At 41.3% G+C, this 19,886-nt stretch overlaps 4 protein-coding genes across 4 annotated transcripts; 2 read left to right on the forward strand and 2 right to left on the reverse strand.

Annotated features, from left to right (window-relative positions):
- Positions 1-1,024: 1,024 nt before the first annotated feature.
- On the reverse strand, positions 1,025-3,412 carry LOC144740006 (large ribosomal subunit protein uL10m-like). Its single transcript, XM_078622892.1, is given in 6 exon segments — positions 1,025-1,263; positions 2,030-2,074; positions 2,077-2,173; positions 2,447-2,611; positions 3,019-3,188; positions 3,373-3,412. Coding segments are annotated over 6 exon segments (756 nt in total).
- A 776-nt stretch (positions 3,413-4,188) lies between these two features.
- On the forward strand, positions 4,189-7,742 carry LOC144740007 (pyridoxine-5'-phosphate oxidase-like). Its single transcript, XM_078622893.1, is given in 10 exon segments — positions 4,189-4,233; positions 4,701-4,825; positions 5,025-5,135; positions 5,532-5,571; positions 5,574-5,588; positions 5,675-5,803; positions 5,886-5,956; positions 6,314-6,401; positions 6,404-6,461; positions 7,699-7,742. Coding segments are annotated over 10 exon segments (726 nt in total).
- A 471-nt stretch (positions 7,743-8,213) lies between these two features.
- LOC144740008 (proline-rich protein 15-like protein B) lies at positions 8,214-8,550 on the reverse strand. The gene is given in 2 exon segments (XM_078622894.1): positions 8,214-8,474; positions 8,476-8,550. Coding segments are annotated over 2 exon segments (336 nt in total).
- A 4,842-nt stretch (positions 8,551-13,392) lies between these two features.
- LOC144740009 (CDK5 regulatory subunit-associated protein 3-like) lies at positions 13,393-17,386 on the forward strand. The gene is given in 18 exon segments (XM_078622896.1): positions 13,393-13,477; positions 13,909-14,040; positions 14,461-14,561; positions 14,748-14,796; positions 14,943-15,121; positions 15,318-15,454; positions 15,531-15,546; positions 15,548-15,596; positions 15,599-15,675; positions 15,830-15,925; positions 16,226-16,307; positions 16,384-16,398; positions 16,401-16,438; positions 16,440-16,472; positions 16,756-16,961; positions 17,046-17,217; positions 17,320-17,355; positions 17,357-17,386. Coding segments are annotated over 18 exon segments (1,533 nt in total).
- Positions 17,387-19,886: the final 2,500 nt, after the last annotated feature.

The following is a 19,886-nucleotide window of genomic DNA, read 5'->3' on the forward strand; positions in this document are numbered from 1 at the left end:
GGAATATGGAGGAAACGCTGCGTCTCTGTCATTTACGCACGGGATTTTTCAACTCCCTTCAAACAAGATCAGATTGGACGTCCTACTTACATAAGGGTCTTACTAATGTATATTAAGGGGAAAATAAACAGTTGTTATAACATTAAGAAGTGACTATGGATTAGGAATAAGGCGATGTAATTGTTGGTTAATTAAGGATCCCCATTGGTCTTCAATGGAAGACTATTCATTCAATTCTTCCAAAAGACAATCATAAAATAACAATTATCAGAAAACAAAATATTCAACAAATGTAAAGGCTATATATACACGGTAATAACTAAATCCACTTCAGTGCTTTACCAAAGTTATCTGAGGAAGACACCTAATGACCCTGACATATGTAAATCTAAAACAATGATCCTATCTGGTGAATATTTTTGAAAGGTAAGATGAAAAATGTTTTAAGACAGTTGTGACAATGTTTCTTTGTGCCAGGCTTGTCTCTGGAAAGCAGGCCATAATCGACGAACTGACCCAGATTAACACACTGTAATCTGAAGATTAACCCATCAGGGTCTGTGCCCACTTGTGTTTATTCCGTACTGGGGGGAGGATGCTACTTACAGTCCACTAGAATTCCTCCACTCCAGCTGGTGCACACTTACCATTTCTGATTCCACCAGATCAAATGAATATGCCGATTATGTGACAACCGGCCTTTCTGAAAAGAGACACACAGGCTGGACACAAAACCGGCAGATAGCAGACATTTATTTCTATGACAACAACCTTAAATAAAGGAATGGTGTGGTGGATGACACTGACAATCCATTCCAGAAGCACTGAAACCTGTTCAGTCTGCAGTCTCTGTCATTCACAAAAGCCACTGCGCTTCCACTTTTTGAACTAATCACCTCAAACCGTTTGTCAGACTTTGTCCAGTCCAGCTTGTCTGCGAGGTTCTTCAGTCGTGAGTCCAACTTCAGCGGCCTGCATCAGTCCAGGCCGTAAACAAACAGTCCCTGGATGTTCCCATCAAACTCTAGGAGGCCTCCTCTGCTTTGGGAACTCCGTCCTCTGCGCCGTCTGGGCTCTGCTGTCTGATGTACTGCTGGAGCAGCGCTGACAGATGCGCCGGGTGGCGCTGCAACATGGAGCTGGTGTGGGCCGTCATGAGGCTCAGGCCGCTGACCAGCTCGCCCTGGACAACGGTTAGTGACGGCAGTTTGGAGTAGCTCATCACACCCTGTGCGCTCAGGAGCGTGTTGTCTATGCAGGCGCCTGTGACGGGATCGAACCAGTCGGTTAAATATGATAACAGAATCTGAACCAACATTAGAAAAGAAAACACTAAGTCACTGACATGATGACAGCAATGGTACATTTGACATTTATGTGCATGTGGATTCACATATATACAATGGTGTTATTCTAGATGTGTCAAACTGTAGTTTGGACAAATAATAAACTGACTTGAAGCGAAAACGCCATGTCTGGACCATTATTTCATCTTTGAATCTTGGTTTTCTATTAGTGGGGCTGAAATGAATCCTCAAGTAACTCAGAGAATTCCATTATAAACGGCTTGAGGGCAGCGTTTGACTGCTGTTTAAACAAACCATTGTGTTTTGCTCAGACCAGGTGGTGCGTTCACTGTTCACTGCAAAGTAGAATTAGTGTAACATAAGGACACGTGACGATGCATCTCAAACGCAAGAGTTTCTCCAGCTCACACAGTAACATTAACGGAAATGAGTGTTGGAGAAAGAAAAACAATAATAATTTTATATATATACATTAATATAATTACTCTCTCAGCTGTATCTCTCAGCTGTATATTTATCATTGTCCTTCATTATAGAAAAAGTATTTGTATCCAATTACTCAGTTAACTCATTCAATAATTGGTACAATCATTGGTACTGGTAAAGCCATTGACAGCTGCAGCTCTGTCGACTAGAAGAGTCATGAGACAATTATTACCGGGGTAGCAAAGTGTAGCAAATGAATTGAAGTTTGTCTGTGCGTGTGGGGTATGAAAACATACCGAGAAGTGTAATCTGCGGGCTGGACCGCAGAGTCTTCAGCATTCCTTCACCTTTGGCTCTGTACTCACGAGCAGCACTGTTGGACCCATGAACAGGGGAGCCATATTACAGTAAACACTGTCCTTCAAATACGAGCGAATCACCTGGAAGTGAGCAGAGATTAGAGAACGTGGAATAAAATAAGATTTTCATTTATTTGACACAATTCAGCAGCAGTGGAGTTTATATACTGCCTCAAGATTAATAGGGAAGACGTTAAGATTAATACAGGAAAAGAAATCACTTGAAATCACTTGAATGAAAAAAAATAAGATCAAAAGGAAAAAATGTGTCAGACCATACCATAGTACATGATTTCAAGGCTTCTTTGGTCAGACGACTAAAATAAAACTCTATGACAGACACAGAGAGCTTACCTGGTTGGGGAATATCTTGACACTGATGCCATGTTTATGCAGTTTGTGCTTAAAAATCATCATGTCTTCTGAAATGCAGCTGTTGTTCTGGCCAACAGCAATCATCTTTGAGTCCTGGAACACCTTGTCCACCTCTCTTTTCATGAGCAGCATCAAACCACTTTCCTGAATGATGACATTTGTCTCATATACAGTGCTCTAACACAGCATTGGGCAACATTCATTATCTTGTGCTTTGTGCACTTCTGATGAGAAGTCTGAAAGTTCATATAAATATACATACACATTTGACTGGATTTCACTTTGCTAGTTGATAAAAAAAATGTAAAAATGCTAAAACTCAGTATACAGTATTGCATGTATGGAATGAAATGTCTTCACTTCAGTTTTTCTCATGCCACGAATCACAGATCACAGATGCAATGTTTCAGTACTGATTTACTGCAATATGTGGTATGCACATACTGGAGGATCGAATAAGCACAAAATGTAATGTAAATGTGATGTGTACTGTCTTGATCCTTTATTGTTGAGGAGTGACGTGAGTGACAAATACCAGTGACGGCTGTTACCTCCTGCACTCGCTTGGTTGGGGACGGATAGGCACCAGGAGGAGCAGCCGGTTTGGGAGGAATATACTGTGTCACAGCCATCAACTTCTGTTTGATGAAATGCATCGGTCTTCTGTGGCGAGTTACGGCTTTGGAGCCATGTCGGACACTTTGTGTGAGGGGAAGCCATCCTGAAAGACACGCAGTGGTTATAATTTCACATCTGCTAGCTAGCTAGCCACAGTTGGTATTGACGTGGTTAACTCTCCAATAAAGTTTAACTGAAGCTAGCATTTCAATAAAGCTTTCATAAACCCACAATTATGCCACGGAGCAACGAGTGAAGGAATAACTGCTGTGAAGACTTCACATTACCCTGTTTAGGAAGTAACTTTAAACACAAGGTCGCCGCCATGACTGACAGAACACGTGATTTAGGAAGTGACGTAGTAGGGATGATGTGTTGAGGAACATGAAGGCAGAAAGAAATTAAAGTGATTGACTACATAAAAACATATTTCAGATGCATATGAGATTATTAACAAGAGATTTCACCCAATAATAGCTATCATTCGCTCATAATTTGCTCACTCTACAAAACAACTTGTTTTAAGTGCAACTTACCACAAATTGTTCCAGTAGCGAGTTTATCATTACTTTATGTGGTCTCGCATATGATAGTTGGATCTTCCATTGGTTTAAATCACAGCTGTCTGCAAATTCTTTGTATCCGTTAATTGTCGGTTAATTTTAAACCAAAGTCATGACGTGAAACCGACGTCGTGAAAACGTTTCCTCACTCAGATGGTCATACGTACGATGAGACACTAACCGCAACACAATATGTGAATTACTCTACAGTATTAAAGTATACTGTTACGTTTAATACGAACTAACCACCCAATAAGAAACTTTAAGTTTGAAATCTATTTTACAAAAATGCCATATTACAAAAGGCATGTTTTCGTAATCGTTTACGTAAGGGAGGCTGCGCTGTGACGTCAGGCGCCAGTGTGACTGGTCGGACCAGACTGGTTGGACCATTATGAGGCGCATACTCCCTGCACACTTATTCAGGCATATTGTCTTAAATCGTGCGAATTGTCTGTCTCGGATTTCCGTGAATCCTTGCTCGAGAATCGGATTTGCACGTTTTTTGCACAGGAAACGCAGGGAAGTGACGTTTCGAACATGGACTTGAGTGACATGAGGAAGAAATACAAAGGACTTGGGGAGGTGAGCGTGTAGAACATACTGAGATTAATGGCTGCTGACACTAGTCCGGTGTCAGATGAAGGAATACTGCAGTTCACAGCCTGTGTTTTTCATTTGTAAGTCGAATCCAATGCCTTGATAACCCTTCAGTATTGTTTCTGTACACAGACTTCTGATGTCACTCCACATAACCAAGCAAAAGGCAGCTAGAAATGCACCATGCAAAGTCTTCAAACCTCCACAAAGGCCCATGTTAAAAGACAGTATTCATTAGAATGTTTGAGCTGCTTTGATCTGCTTCCCTCTGCAACAACTTTTTTTCTCCAAGTCTGGGCCTTCCTGATAGAGGCATTGCACCTCCATCGAGATCCATGAGACCTTAAATGAAAACGATGTTTGTCCAGAATGTCAAGTTGTTTTTCAACTTCCTCTGTGTGAAGAGTGTGTGATCATGGTGCGTTCAACACAGTTGTTCATTTCATTCACAGTGCTTGGAGGAGAGTCAGCTGACATGTCTGGACCCAATCAAGCTATTTGGAAACTGGTTCGAAGAAGCTACAAAGTGCCCTGAGGTTGGAGAGGCCAACGCAATGTGCATCGCCACTGCCTCCAAGTAGGTGACACCTAGACACTGTGTAGATGCGAAGTAGTACGGCAACCACTGATCACAGAATGCATCTGGGTCAGAGTTTTAGAACTGGACCTGTCAACTGCATAATCACCACTGCCGACACGTCTATGTAAAAAGAAGAAGGAGGACAGACACTGGCAGGTCTCATAAGTCTGTATCAGCTGTGTTTCTGTCCTTTCAGAGACGGACGCCCATCTGCACGTATGGTTCTCCTCAAAGGTTACAACAGCGACGGTTTCCTGTTCTTCACAAACTACGAGAGCCGAAAGGGCCAAGAGCTGGTCAGTGACTCGTCTCCTTGTGTTTTAAGTTAGCGTTTTTGTCATCCATACAGACGAGTAGCAGAAATGAACCTGGTCCTGCTTGTCCTCAGAATCTTGAAGGAATCCAGTTCAAATCTACAAAAGTTAGGATGAAATCATTCAATTTACAGTAACACACACAAACGCTCTTTGACTGCTGGCCTTCTGTGACAGCATCCACTAACTAACTGATCGCCATTTGCTCTCAGCTCTCTGGATCTTTCTGATCGTCCTATCAGTCTTTGAAAAGTCATGAGGTGTCATGTGAATTGACGTCACAAATCACTTGTTATTCCAGGAAAAAAAACTCATTTGGAGAAATGATATTATATTATATTATGTTTTGTCTGGTTTTTATAGTTAAACTGTGTGCCATTTGTCCACAGGGAGAGTAATCCATATGCATCCCTGGTCTTCTACTGGGACCCCCCTTTTACAGACAGGTGCCTTTTCTGTTTCTGTCGTACTTACTAGGAATTTTTTATTATTATAAAACATAAATAGGTTCTTTTGAATGTTGCTTTTGCAGATCCGCATTGAAGGCACAGTGGAGCGTCTCCCCCACCAGACCTCATGTAAATACTTCCACTCCCGACCAAAGAGCAGTCAGATTGCAGCAGTAGTGAGCAGACAAAGCACTGCGGTTCCCAGCAGAGATGTAAGGATGTGTTATCACGAACATGTTATAGGAAGTACACAGAGGTTGACGCCTCGGCTCGTGACTTGTCTCTGTTCTTTAGTATCTGATGCAGAAGAATTCAGAACTTGAAGAGAAGTACAAGGACACAGAGGTTCCTATGCCTGACTATTGGTGAGTTTTTATTTGTATCATTTGTTACATTTATTACACTGTACCATACAACATTATCATTTTTATTATAATGGTGTTCACAAGGTACAGGAAGAGACAGAACGCTTTTCACCAGTAAATTATTTTATTTACCATTTATTGTATATTGTTTGGAGATATATTTAAATATGTACGGCAGGATTGTGAATGTGACAACTAATGATTATTTAGTATTGATTGGTGGAGACGGAAAGCATCAGGCTTCTTCCTGCTCCTTTACAAACATGATGGATCAATATTTTTGTTTATTTTTATTCCTTTTTGATTTTTTTTCAGTTTCTTTAAAGAAAAAAAAAAACTCCACACATGAAAATAAAGCCTTCATATTCATTCATTCATTCATTCACTGTGGCCTGTTTCACTGACAGGGGGCGGCTACATCGTCAAGCCTTATCTGATGGAGGTTCTGGCAGGGGTCAGACCACCAGACTTCACGACCGCATCGTCTTCACCAAACCAAAGGAGGGTGAGCCGGAGCCCGAACCGTTCCAGCACCCTGCGGAGGGGAGGCTGGTTCTACCAGCGGTTGTCTCCATGAGAACAAACCTCTTATCCTCGATTTCAGTGACCATGTGTCCGTGGGAGGGAAACCCTATGATGTGAACTAAAAAAGGATGTGCTACTAAAATGAAACTTTATTGATTCACACAGGTCACTAAGAAGAAGAGTTATTTGAGAGTTGATGTGAACATTCTGTTTGTCGTACTCGTTGGAAAAGCACAATTACTTTTTTATGTCACTGCTATTGGTGTCACTTAACTCCACGAGTGTAAATAGTGATCACTGCTCCGGCCACTCCCACCGCCTCAGCCTGACCTGGGGGGGGGGGGGCTCATTCAGTCCGTGTTCAGGAAAATGGAGACATTCATTCAATCGTTGATTGTGTTGAATTTCTGTATATTTTCACCAGTATACTATATGTGCTAGTAAAAGAACAACAAATTCTCAAATTACTTTACTCTTGTGACTTCACTGGTGTAGAAATCTTGCGTGTTTTCAGATAATTCGGCATTGCTTGTAGCAATCTGTATCTGTGGAGCGCCTTTTAATGATGAAGATTAAAAGTGCTGATGATGTAAATTGTGCCAATAATATGTACTGTAAGCCTGATGTGAGTAATAATATCTTGAATGTTAACAAATGGGAAAAGAATATCTTTTTCAGACATGAAACTATTGAATAAAGATTAATTTGTAACTGGGGCCTAAGTGTATTTTTTTATGGCCAGCAGATAGCAGCAGTGACCAAATGACTAAAGGTTATCGCCTGTCCGTCTGTGAGGAGACACACCCAAGGTTTTATGACTAAATGTAGACACAAAGTATGGAGCATCAGGTATCGGTGACGGTTTACAATCACCATATCAACAAAACAAAACGCCAGATGCGACGACAAATTACCTCCTTGAACGGCTTTTAAATATAACAGCAAAGGTTCTACGTTTTAATTTACACATCAGTTTATTTGTAACAAATGACACCTTTTGCAGAAACGGCAAATCATTATTTGATAATAAAAATTAAAAAAAAATTAAAACTGTGGTTTCACTGTGTGACGAATGTGACATGAAGGGGAGGTTCAATTCCAAAACGATCTTATACACAAAGAAAACGTTAATCATTCATTCTTCTTCTCCTACTTGTGCCGGTTATGGGTCGCGATTGTGCTGGAGTCGATCCCATCTGTCAACGGGTGAATGTCAGGGTTCAACCTGGACGTGTCACCAGCTCATCACAGGGCCACATGAAGGACAGACAACCATTCATATTCACACCAACGGACAATTTAGAGTGACCAATTAACCTCAGCATGCTTTTGGAGGTGGGAGGAAGCCGGTGTACTCGAAGAGAACCCACGCAGAGAGCCTCCAAGACCACACAGAAAGATCCCAGTCCAGTAAGCGAACCAGAGATCCTTCTCCATATGAGGCGACAGTGCTTACCACTGTACCACCGTGTCACCCAGAAAAACCTTGTCACAAAGTTAATTCAATCACAGGGATGTTTGCATGCAAAACAAATGTTTGACAGCACATTCATTACATTGAGTGTACATTCAGTTTTACATCAACAACTGCACATCTGTTCAGTCTGACAGCAGTGGCTGAGTTGTTGGAGGATTTAGGTGGGGTCGGTGTCCACCCTCAACATCCTATTTCACCTTCCTCTTCAAACGTGTGACACGATGTGACTGTTGCGTGTCTACGGGGGATTCTGTGCTACTTTTCTGTTATTTTTTTATGGTTCTCGTCACTGAGGTTTTGCTCCCCAAACAGACTCGGGTTCTCCGCCAGCGTAGCACGAACCTTCTTCTTCTCTTTGTAGCGACCCGAGTGGGAGACCTTGACATGGCGACCTTTGGTGGCAGATTTATCCACAATCTTCTCCAGCCGAGCACTGAACTGGCTGTCTGTGTGGTCCGCAGGGGTGTTATTGCTGGAGTGCTCTTTCTTCCCCGTATTGCTGCCGTACTCGGCTGGGGATCTCGTACAGAACCTTCGTTTCAGATTTCTTTTTGCGTGAGAAGGTCAGCCTCCACCAGCTGGGGTCGGCCATGGCGCCAACAGACAATAAGGACCCTACCTGGAAAGAGAGCACACATCTTTAAACCAAAACCAAGTTAATAGCAATTTTGAAATAAACGTAAGCAAGTGTTTATAAGGCTTCGAAGACAACACTCAGGAGAAGCAGCTCCTAGCCAGTTAAAATAAATTTGAACTGACAGCAATGCAGGTTTAGTGAAAACATGGAAAAGGGGAAAAGTACAGAATTTCCTCATTTCAAATGACCTTATTGATAGTTAAACATGACTCTAACAGTGTAATAACAGCGTAATAACAGCGGAGTCCCATCATCTTCAGATAATCTAAAGCTAATCAGACTAGACGGCCTCGGTTTTTCATCTCAGGTGGAAGCTAACGGCAGAGGACACCCGACACTTTGCTCTCAGCTGATGAATTAATGAGGCAGCGGTTGAGGATCCTCTGTCCCTCCCGTGAGATCTGATATGAAGAGAACATGGCTCAACTGTGGAGATGCGACCTGTTGAATCTAATGATGCTTCACGAGCTGCGACATCTGTTATATACATCAGCAGTCTGAAAGGGAGTTCCCTTTAACTGACTTCAGATCAGTGGCAGACGGCTGGAGGCAACCGCTGAGGCAGCTTGGTGAGAGACATACAGATACAACGTGTTGCTCTAACGTGACACATCTGGTGGTGATCCATCGTGAAGCCGGATGAGCGATGATGGAGCAACTTTGAGAGGGATACATTTTCTGAGCACAAAACAAAATGTACTGAAACGTATTTTGTGTTATTTGCATTATTACATTCTAATATGCAATCATGTGAAATCATTTCAGCACAAAGCTTTAGTTGGGGTTGAAGAACAATCATTTAAAATACTTTACTACCTTTACAACATACTATAAAAAGTACACATTCTAGCCCATGAGTGCTTCTGCTGTGGTCATTTGATCCTGGAGCACCTATGCAAATAAAGAGCACATGTCCTCTACAAGAACACTCATCTTACTCTTATCTGAACTGTGTTATGTCACGTACAAGCAGGGCAAAGGTTGTACACAGCAGAACAAAGTGTTTATTTTAGGGGATTTGTTGCTGGGATTTCAATGGAAATGATCAGGTGAAAATACAAACTAATAACATTAATGTATGAGATTAATTTGTGGCCTCACATGGGTTTGAAATAATTATGTGAGATCTCTACCAAAAGGAGAACAGTTGACTCGGTGGCAGAGTGATCATCAGACTGAGGTGGAGTCAGGGCTACACGTGTTAGTACATTTCAGATCAAACTGCAGCCGTGGCCAAAGGTTTGAGAATGACACCGGTTTTGGTTTTCACAGTTTGGTGCCTCAGTGTTTCTAGATCTTTTGTAAGATGTGAAGTCTGAATTACAAACATTCCATTTATTGAGTTCATGCAAAGATATTTGCAGTGCTGCGGATTAGTCCCTCTTGCCGCCGGTTGTTTTGGTAGCATTTTTTTTTTTTTTTTGGTATTTATTTCTTTGAGACAGTTCCATTAGGTGGGTTACAGTGGGTATATGGCACCTACACATATATTCCAACAGAGTAATTCACACAGTATTTAGTCACAGCCATACCATCTCCTCAATTCATAACAAGTTGTTTTTACAGGCTCGTAGTAAAGAAACGGTCCCATGACTCCTCTCTTCCTCCCCATCATTATTAACTCTCACCAGCATCTGTTCATATTTCATATGTCACTATTTCTGTCATAGGTTCAATCCATTTTCCAAGTCTGGTGCAGATGTTGCTGTGACCATCCTGACCTTTAGAACTGCAAAGTCATGTTTTGACACTCCCATTATTGTGTTTGCTCACCCAATAAGCATAATCTTGGTGAGACGGGGATCTCTATCTCCAATGTAGGAAAGTCCCTGCCTTTTTTTCCACTTGCCAACAGAGATTCTCAGCTAATAAATACGCATCCTATGCATTCTAGAGGGGTTAAAGTAGAATCTATGAATTAGCTTGGATTGGTACCATTTTTTTTAGCAATCCCATAGTGATGGTAACACTCACCTTCTTCTCTGGACAACTTTATTGGGTGCTCTGAAGCCTTTTTCACATTTGAACCTCTCATCTTGAAGTTCATGATGATCCAATAAATGGTGAGTTTAAGCACAATCTTACATAGCTGCTATGTGTTTTTGTGCAAATTGGCATCGTACAAACGGAGGCAGCAGGACTTTGTGATGGGGATGTCTGTGTCACAGCTGTACAAGGCCCCAGTTAGGAGAAATTATACATTGAATTTAAATTTTCTTGAATATTAAAGTGTCATGGCTGCTATTCATTGCATCGTAAACAAAACACTGTCTTCATCTCATGACTTCACTCGATTAAGTGAAATATAGCTTTCGAATAAATATCAGTGGGCTCAAAAAAGTGGACTAAATGATGTTTCTTGACCCACTTACTAAGTCTTCTATCTGACATGCTGGTGGTCACAGGTAACAGATACTGTAGTCCTGGAGTCAAACCAGTACAAACATGTTTACTGCTTTCTGTAGATGATGAGATCCAGCATGAAGTCTGAGCCAAGTCACGTTTGAGAATTTCCTCCAGGACGACTTAAAAAGAAGACAGTTGCAGTTTGTCTGTCGTGTTTGCAGAGCACTTGTATTGTATTGTTGACTTTCTATCAACCAGTTTCTGCAGTACAAACGAACTAATGTGAAAACACTTTCACACCATGAAAGTTGAAATAAATAGCTGCACACATATTTTTTTCTGCAATCCCATGTTTGACTTCAGTGTGACCTTTGAGACAAAAAGCACTGTTGACATAAAGGAGGCCCTCCACAGTTCACTTTAATAAGTTACTACGAGTTCTGTGCCGTGTCGGTGAGCCGCACCGCAAAGCCTCACCGATCACAGCGGAACACTGAGGCCACTGAATCACTACCAGCCGCAGAACCTTTCAACTGCACAAGCAGGAGCGAGAGAGGAGAGAGGAGAGAGGAGAGAGGCACCAAGGGCACGGGGAACGCTTCTGTCACTCCACTCTCAGGTTTCACCTTTTTTGTCACCCCTGACCTGTGACAGCAGCTTGTGTATCATAAAAGAATGATACATAAATATATTATGCATCTTCCTTGAAAATCCATGAATCATGAATGACAAACTAGTACAATAAAATACGAACTGAAAACAGTCTGTAATATTTGCTTTTATGAAACATGGATTATGTGTAACATGTATTTGTATGTATTATTTCTTTTCTCTTCATATTTTTTCATAATGATTTCCCAAATAAAAAGTTATAAATATACATGTAATACGTGTATATGTATATGTGTGTGTGTGTGTGTGTGTAGATAGATAGATTCAAAGCAATGTGAGGTACGACAATGAAAAGCAACAATTTTTCTTACATTTCAGAACCCACAAAATAATGAGACAATGTCACATTTTCATCAGTAAACTTGGGAATGACTTGATTGTCACTGTCATCTGACATTAAAATCAGTTCCACAGGTTCTTGTTTGTAGTTTCATGATCAAAAATAAAGTCACTGAATAAGAAATGAAAATGTGATAGATGGTTTTTTTTTGGCAGGAAGAATATTTTTCACACACAAATGTGAACAAATATGATTTCTTACCTTGCTGAGCAAACGATAAGGGTTAAAACGTCCCATCACGCTCACAAGTTTAACTTTAACTCCACTTTAGTCTTCTTCTCAGGTGTAGCATCTCTAATCCTCTGCAGCCGTCTCACCTTGTCCCCTCCTGTACAGTCTGATACACACCCTCCTCAAACACACACACACACACACGTTAATCCCGCCCAGATGGTGTTTCATGTGTTTTTTGTTTTTGTGAGACCTTGCGAGTTAAACACATTTCACTTTTCATATATTATTCAGTACACAATTAATGCAATGTATGTGAGTCTCCTGCTCCTGTTACATAACTCTGCAAAATACACACTTCATACAACATTCAAATAATATGAAATAGGCCCCTTGCTGCTGTACATCAAGCACAATTCGATACAAATAATGTATGCAATGGTATGATTATCTTATTTTACCTGCCATTTTATCATTTCATTCCAGCAAAAAAAATGTCTTTATTAGAAACTTTTATATGGTAACGCATATTCCTAGGTTTCATTTTCTGCTTTTATGATTGGCTTGTAAAGTGTGACATAATAAAATGCAAGAACGTTAAGGAAAACTTTGACTTCATAAACAACATCACGTCAGTTATGGTGATATTTCCATGGTCATAAACTTTATGGTGGGTTATTTTTTGTGTGTCTGTTTTGTGTCTTTTGTCTTTGCAGTTCAATATAAAGTACACGTGGAATATTTCTGAATAACCCCAAGAACATTTTCTCCACCCAAATACAATAATTTTCAATGTTGGTTTTTCCTTACCCTGTCCCTGTTAACCTGTTCACCTTCACCAAATGAAAGAGAAGAACGCTATTACAAAAGGTTTGTGTCTGTTTGAACTGTTTGTTTAAAAAAACACATCAACTTGACTGGCAGTTCTGCATGCTAATGGAGACTGTTTCCCTCTGGCGACAAAGATCGGAAACTGCACAGAAAATAAGACATCCACCAATCAGATGCAGATTTCAGTAACATAATCAGTGATTGGTCTGGAAGAGCAAGCTGTCTACATCGCCCTTTTTCATTGGTTTACCCTCTCGTAACGTGTCATAAACAACAGGAAATCTGGTATAGTGACAGCAGTCCTGGATGATTTTGTTCAAAGACATGTATTGAATTCATAAAATACTGTTTGTAGTCTTTTTACAGAAGAAGAAACAATGGAGGTAAGATGACGCTGGCGCTCAAAGTCCACTTACATTTGTGGTCGGTCTCTGTAAATGGACCAGTTTCGTCACTGTTTTCTTACTTTGGGACAGAATATTCAAAACCTCCCAATCGACATACAGACCAGCAAGCTTTTAGGTGAGTCGCAAAATGCCCATTTCGATTCAAATCTCGTGAATAATAGATTACGATACCATTTTATTCCAGTAACATTAGATTTAATCCCCTTTGAGTTTTTCACATGGTGCCTCCATCTGATGAATCATGCTTATGTATAGGATAACGATTATATATTTTATATTTTAACTGATTAGAAATAACACAGAAATACAGATCTAAAATTAGGATGCGAATAAATTCCATTTTACGGTGTGTGCAAAGGACAATGGAAAAGGACATAGACAACCCATATAGATTTAGTTATTTTCAGTCATACAGAGTCTTTGGACTCACCTTTTGTACCACATGACAGGTTAAAACTGATAAGCTATCCAATAATAAACATACCTATTATTGCATATTGCAAAGACTTGTGAGGTTAAAGTATCAAACCATTGTGGTGCCTGCAGACTGGCTGGTGGATCGACGTCACTGTAACCTAAAATGGCAGAGCGTTGTGAAAGTGATCCGAGAGAAGATTAATGCTGCCATGCAGGACATGCCAGAGAACGAGGAGATCAAGCAGCTTCTTTCAGGCTCCTGTAGGTTTCTGACAGCCTCTATTCATGTCACACAGAGGCATTCTGGTCGTTTCGCAATGCAGTTTTGGAAAGCATGTCTCATGTTTCAGGGAAAATGTCTATTTATCATACATAATATGTCTAGATCAGATAGTTACATACTGATATTAATGTTACCACTGTTATTCTAATATATACTAATATATATTGTTATTTGCCATGAAGTGGACTGAATACTTTTCTTCCTTGCAGGTAAAACATCTTTAAAAGCAGTTTTGTTGATTGATTGTTACCATGTATATTTTTCTGAAATAGAGTTGCTTATCTCTAATATGAGGCACTAACTGCTGAAGCATTAACAAAATCAGCTTGTTTCTGCCTCAGAAAAGGTCGCTACATCCTTCTTGTTATGTTTCTGTTTTTGTTTGTTTCCACTGACAGACATTCACTACTTTCACTGCTTGAGAATAGTTGAGATACTGAAGGGAACGGAGGCGTCCTCAAAGAACATCTTCGGCAGATATTCGTCCCAGAGAATGAAAGTGAGAGGATTTTTACAGTCAAAACATTTCTTCAATAGAATAGCTGGACATTTGACTTGATGTCACTCCGCTAAGACTGTCTGACAGAATATTTATTTACTTACTTAAATATTTGTTTAGTCAATTAAAGTCAATTAAAATACATACTCTATACATACTTCTATTACGGTGTTTGTGTTGTTGCAGGACTGGCAGGAGATTGTGTCACTGTACGAGACAGACAACGTGTATTTGGGTGAGTGAAGTCAAAAAGAGGTTTTGTCAAATCAAAACAAAAGTCGTTCCGTTCTGATGGGAGCAGCCCAGTGAACAAGTGAAGGTGTTAACACCTGAATGAAAAGGAAAAGAAGCTGATGATTGTGGCTGCTGTGGCTTTCCTAGCCGAGGTGGCCAGTTTGCTGAGTCGCAATGTGAGCTATGAAGGTCCGGCTCTGAGGAAGCAGGTGGCCAAAGCCCAGCAGCTGCAGCAGGAGCTGAGCAGAAAAGAGGTGGAGTGTCAGAGCTGCGCTGCAGACCTGAGAGAGCGCTACTATACTGCCTGCAAACAGTACGGCATCAAAGTAAGTACAAGCCCGTGCAACTGATATCACACATGTGCACGCTTCAGTCTTTTTTTTTTTTGTTGAAATCCGTGTCGCTGTGTGTGATTGGATTGTGTATCATGCACTACCCAGAGCCCCTGTGAACAGACACTGAACTGAAGAACAGGGGAGACTGTTGCTCTCTTGACAGACATCCATTTTTTGCTTCTGATAGGGAGAAAATGTGCCTCGAGAGCTGCAGGCTCTGCTGAATGACTTACCGTCAGTTCTTGACGAGGTTGGGAAGGATGCAGGGAAGTTAGAGGAGCATATCAAACTCTACGCAGCTTTCACAAACTTTGTATGTGAGTGGTAAGTATCAATTCTTGTTTTAAGTCCAAAACATATATTGTTTGCTTCTTCACATGAGCTCAAATGTTGCTTACAGGTCTGATCCAGTTCTGCCCATTGCTGACATTCACCCAGACCAGAGGAAACACAACCTTTTATGAGTGGAGACTGGCAAAGTCCCAGCAGTTGTTGAGAAGCCATATGTGGTCGAAGCGCCTCCTGAAACCATCACAGAGGACACGGTTGGTTGGTTTACACAGATCAGTTTGTCAGTCACGCTGTGGTTCATAGAGATTTCAGTTCCGATATGGTTCGGATACAGACCTCGAGTCCTTGTTTTGTTCATTTGTGTCTGATGCTTTTGTTTGTGTCTCTGGGATGGGAAACTTTCTCTAGATTGACTGGGGTGACTTTGGCACAGGAACAGACACCCAGGGCGTGAACACTGGCATCACCCTGGAGGAAGGAATAGATTGGGGTGTCAGCCCTGAGGTAGGACACCTGAAGCACTTTGTCACTGCTCTTCTTGTATGAACCCACATTTGTCTTAATTTGATGACAACAACTTAGCTGTGCCCTGCAGGCAAGGATTTGTGAACTTTGTGAAGAAAGGGGCGTGGCCTTTATGACATTCTACTCAACTGTGCCAGCAGTGGTCCCCTGTTGCTAAGCAAAACCCCGCTATGTTGCTTTAATTCCAAGATATTGAACTCAATATTCAGTTCAAAATGAATGATCTTAAACCATCTTGACGCACGTTTATCTAATTTACCCATTTGTGTTTTTGAACAGGATACTGGTGCAGGTGAGATTGACTGGGGGGACAGTGAAGTGGCCCCTGTAGAGATTGAACTCGTAGAAACGGGAGCAGACTGTAAGTACAGTATTTGATGTAGTCTAAATAATTGTCTGCTCAGCTGCTGAACTCGGGATGTTTGTCCATTTTGTAGGTCCTGAGGGGGTGGCAAGGGCGAGGACGCTTTAACAATACTGGAGAATGCTCAGCTCTCGCAGCCAGTTCATTGACGAGCTCATGGAGGTACTGTATTTATGTGAAATGGATTCATTTTAATACATTGTTTTTTTTTACTTCTATTTTTACTTCTATTTTTTTACTTCTGATGAACATACACATCATTTCTAGTGTTGTTATCAGCTGATCTAAAATGTTATGGCAAGACTGGCATGAAGTAGGAAATCACATCAGTGATATATATTCACATTCATGGAGAGAATTTCCTATTTTGTTGCATCTAGTATACAGCGGTCATGCTGTTTTTTACGCAATGAAGAAATGACACTAGTGTCATTTGCGACTGCAGCTTGAAGTCTTTCTGACTCAACGCTTGAGTGAGATGGGAGAAGAGGCTGATGTGGTTGCAATAAGCCAGTTTCAGTTGGCCCCCTCCATCATTCAAAATCAAACCCGAGAGCACATCCAGAAGAGGCTGTCAGAAGTGCAGGACCTTCTGGGCCGGCTCACCACTCTCCGGATGCAGCATCTCTTCATGATCCAAGCCTCACCGCGGTAAGTTGTTGAGTGTGTAGACACAAATCAACCCACATTCTGATCAGTCATGGGTTTCAGGTTTGTCTTTAAACGTGTGTCCAGGTATGTTGAACGTGTAACAGAGATCCTGAGGCAAAAAATGAAACAGGCCGACATTCTGGTGCTGAAGGCAGCCACAATGGCAGAAAAACGACAGGAAGCGTTAGAGGAGCAGTCCAGACTAGAACCTCGCATTGACCTGCTGGCGGGACGCACCAAGGAACTCCAGAAACAGGTATGAAATCATTTTTGCTCTTACTAAGACTAACACTTTACTAATAAATTTTGTATGCCACTAACTGATTGTTTTTTATACATATATATTTTCTTTTTTCAGATCGAAACTGACATTTCAAAGCGATACAATAACCGGGCCTGTCAACCTCATGGGGGTCAATGTCTAAGAATTCCATTTGTCACAATCTACAAGGAGAAATAAAATCTATTTAATTACAACATCTTGTGCATTTTGTCGAGATAAATCTGTTGGATTGTTCCTCAGACCAATTCTTATCAAAACTGTCCCTGTTGAAAGGCTGATCCCACCAGGACTGTGTTTGTGTGATGCTCACATGGGTAAAACCTGTAAAAAAACTGTATTTGCATCATGAATGCTTAAGATCAGTACACCAAGGCATGTAAACAAAAGCCATACAGACATGGAGACAGTCTTTTTTGTGATAACTTTCAATCCAGTTCTGCTTGTAAGGTGATTAACTCAACCGTTAAATGTCAATTATGTGGTCAGTTCATACAAATTATCCCTTGCCAGCTGATATTTCTCTGTTCGTCTGCGTCACCGGAGTTTCCAAAATATATCCCAGTATCCCATCCCGAGGACCATTCCTTTCTTCATTTGTTTACAAGGAAAGGTACAACAATTCTCATACAAACTGACCAAGACATACAAATATATTACCACTTTCGGAGTCTTTCTATCTCACATCAAATACATCTTAATATATAGATGCATTTTATTGTGCTTCGTGATTAACAACTTTTCTGAATGAATGATTATAAACATTTGTTTATATGTCACATCCGTACGCTTCCATTTTCATGAAAAATGTCTGTGAGTGAGTATTAGTCTTGTATTTCTAAATTAATGTAATACATTAACTCTTTGACCCCAATGAGCTTTAACGTCACAGGTAACGTCTTAATTTTTAAAATCAATATTATACATCTGTGGGTTATTGGTTTATGAAATGTGCTGGTTTACTGTCTGATATAATCTGTATATACATATATATAACTCCAGCGGGGGATTTCTAGCCGGCTGATGAAAGCTGGTCACTAGAATGTTCTACGCATGCGCTCTGTGAAAGCGTGTTTTGGTGTCAAGCGGCGCTGCTAGGCTAGCCGGGCCAGCTAGCAATTGTGCAAGTCATGGTGGGCCATTTAGTGGGGAAAGGCAGGAGGATGCTGCACGGGAAACGCCGTAGAACTGTTTAGTGAAACTGGATTGTAATAACTGTCTCTAGCAGGCCCTTGAGCAGGAAGACACCGAGGCAAAAATCCCACTGCGTAAGTATTAAATCCGGAGGATTTCAATTCACTCATACCAAACCCGATACACGAATTGCAGTCGCTTTAACTCACAAGCTAAGATCAGTTAACACATGAACGTACGTGTGGTGACTGTAGTTAAATCACAAAATCTAGTTGCATGTCTAGTAGATGACATGAGTCACTTTTTAAGTAGTTGAACGTTTACGATAGTTAGCTGGAAACTAGCCTGCATTGCTAGCAGTCTGACAGATCCGAGTGCCAATAGACGTTAAGGGTTTCTGTAAGCCCGCCCACACTGCATTTTAATTGGCTAGAGGCATGTGCCGTTAACGCGTTTAAGGTCTGTGAATGGGCTATGCCATCAGTCAGTCGTCCCTTCACCACTTGTTGCTAGGGAGATTGGTGTGATGCTAGCCACGGCGGAAGTAGTCAATCTAGTGAGGTGCCTGATGCAAGTTACCTGGCAAACACGTAACATCGTGAATTTATGAGTGTGATTCACGCAACAAAGAAATTTTACACGACTGTTAGCGACTGCTGGCTACATAAGGTAGCTTGTAACAGCGAACGTGGTCAGGACAAGGATAGGCTGCTCAGGAGGGGCGGGACCGCTGTTTGTTGGTACGTCTGCTAGCCAGCAGCCCAGCGAGCTTTCTCGACTCCCTCATTCACCTTCAGCAGCACCCACAAGAAGTAGTAGTCATGTCAAGGGTGTTGTGATGACAGAAGTACTGCGTTTATCCCTGCTCTGTTGAAAATAAAAGAGGGCTGCGTGGTTCGAGCCGACATCACATGGATGGAGTTGTGGAGCTAGCGAGACGTGTGTTTCCATACACATGCGCTTAATGCAGATGTAGGTATGTAAGATGTTGATGTCTAAAGTGTCATTCTAATGTTAAATTAATTGAGTTTGTTGTGGAGCAATTAACTGTCATGTCTTGTGTTAGGAATGGGGAAGATGAGAACCGCTTGAAGAGCAAAGCATAGAAGGCAAACTGGACTCTCCCAGGATTGGAAACTCCCTTTCGGATTGTGAACACCTTTAAGACTCCCCTGAGTTTAGCAGAAAACCCCTTCCCTTGCCTGCTTTCAACAGTTTCATTTTCTTATGTGTGTATCTCAGTCTTCTAGTGCAATCATAGAACTGATCCAATTTAGTTGGCCCTGTTTTTGTTTTTTATTTTTTACTTTCACCTTTTGTTCCTTTTGTAAAGAAATGCTTTACCTGAAAAAGTACTTCACAGAGGGCCTGATTCAGTTCACCATCCTTCTGAGTCTCATTGGGGTGCGGGTGGACGTTGACCACCTATCTAAGCAATCAGCTGCCCCCACTGAGAGAGATCATCCTGGGCCCCAGCTCTGCCCTACACCCAAACACAGTTTCACAACAAC

Source organism: Lampetra planeri, unplaced genomic scaffold, assembly GCF_965212315.1.
Source record: "Lampetra planeri unplaced genomic scaffold, kcLamPlan1.2.h2 scaffold_1841, whole genome shotgun sequence".
Taxonomy (NCBI): Eukaryota; Metazoa; Chordata; class Hyperoartia; order Petromyzontiformes; family Petromyzontidae; genus Lampetra; species Lampetra planeri.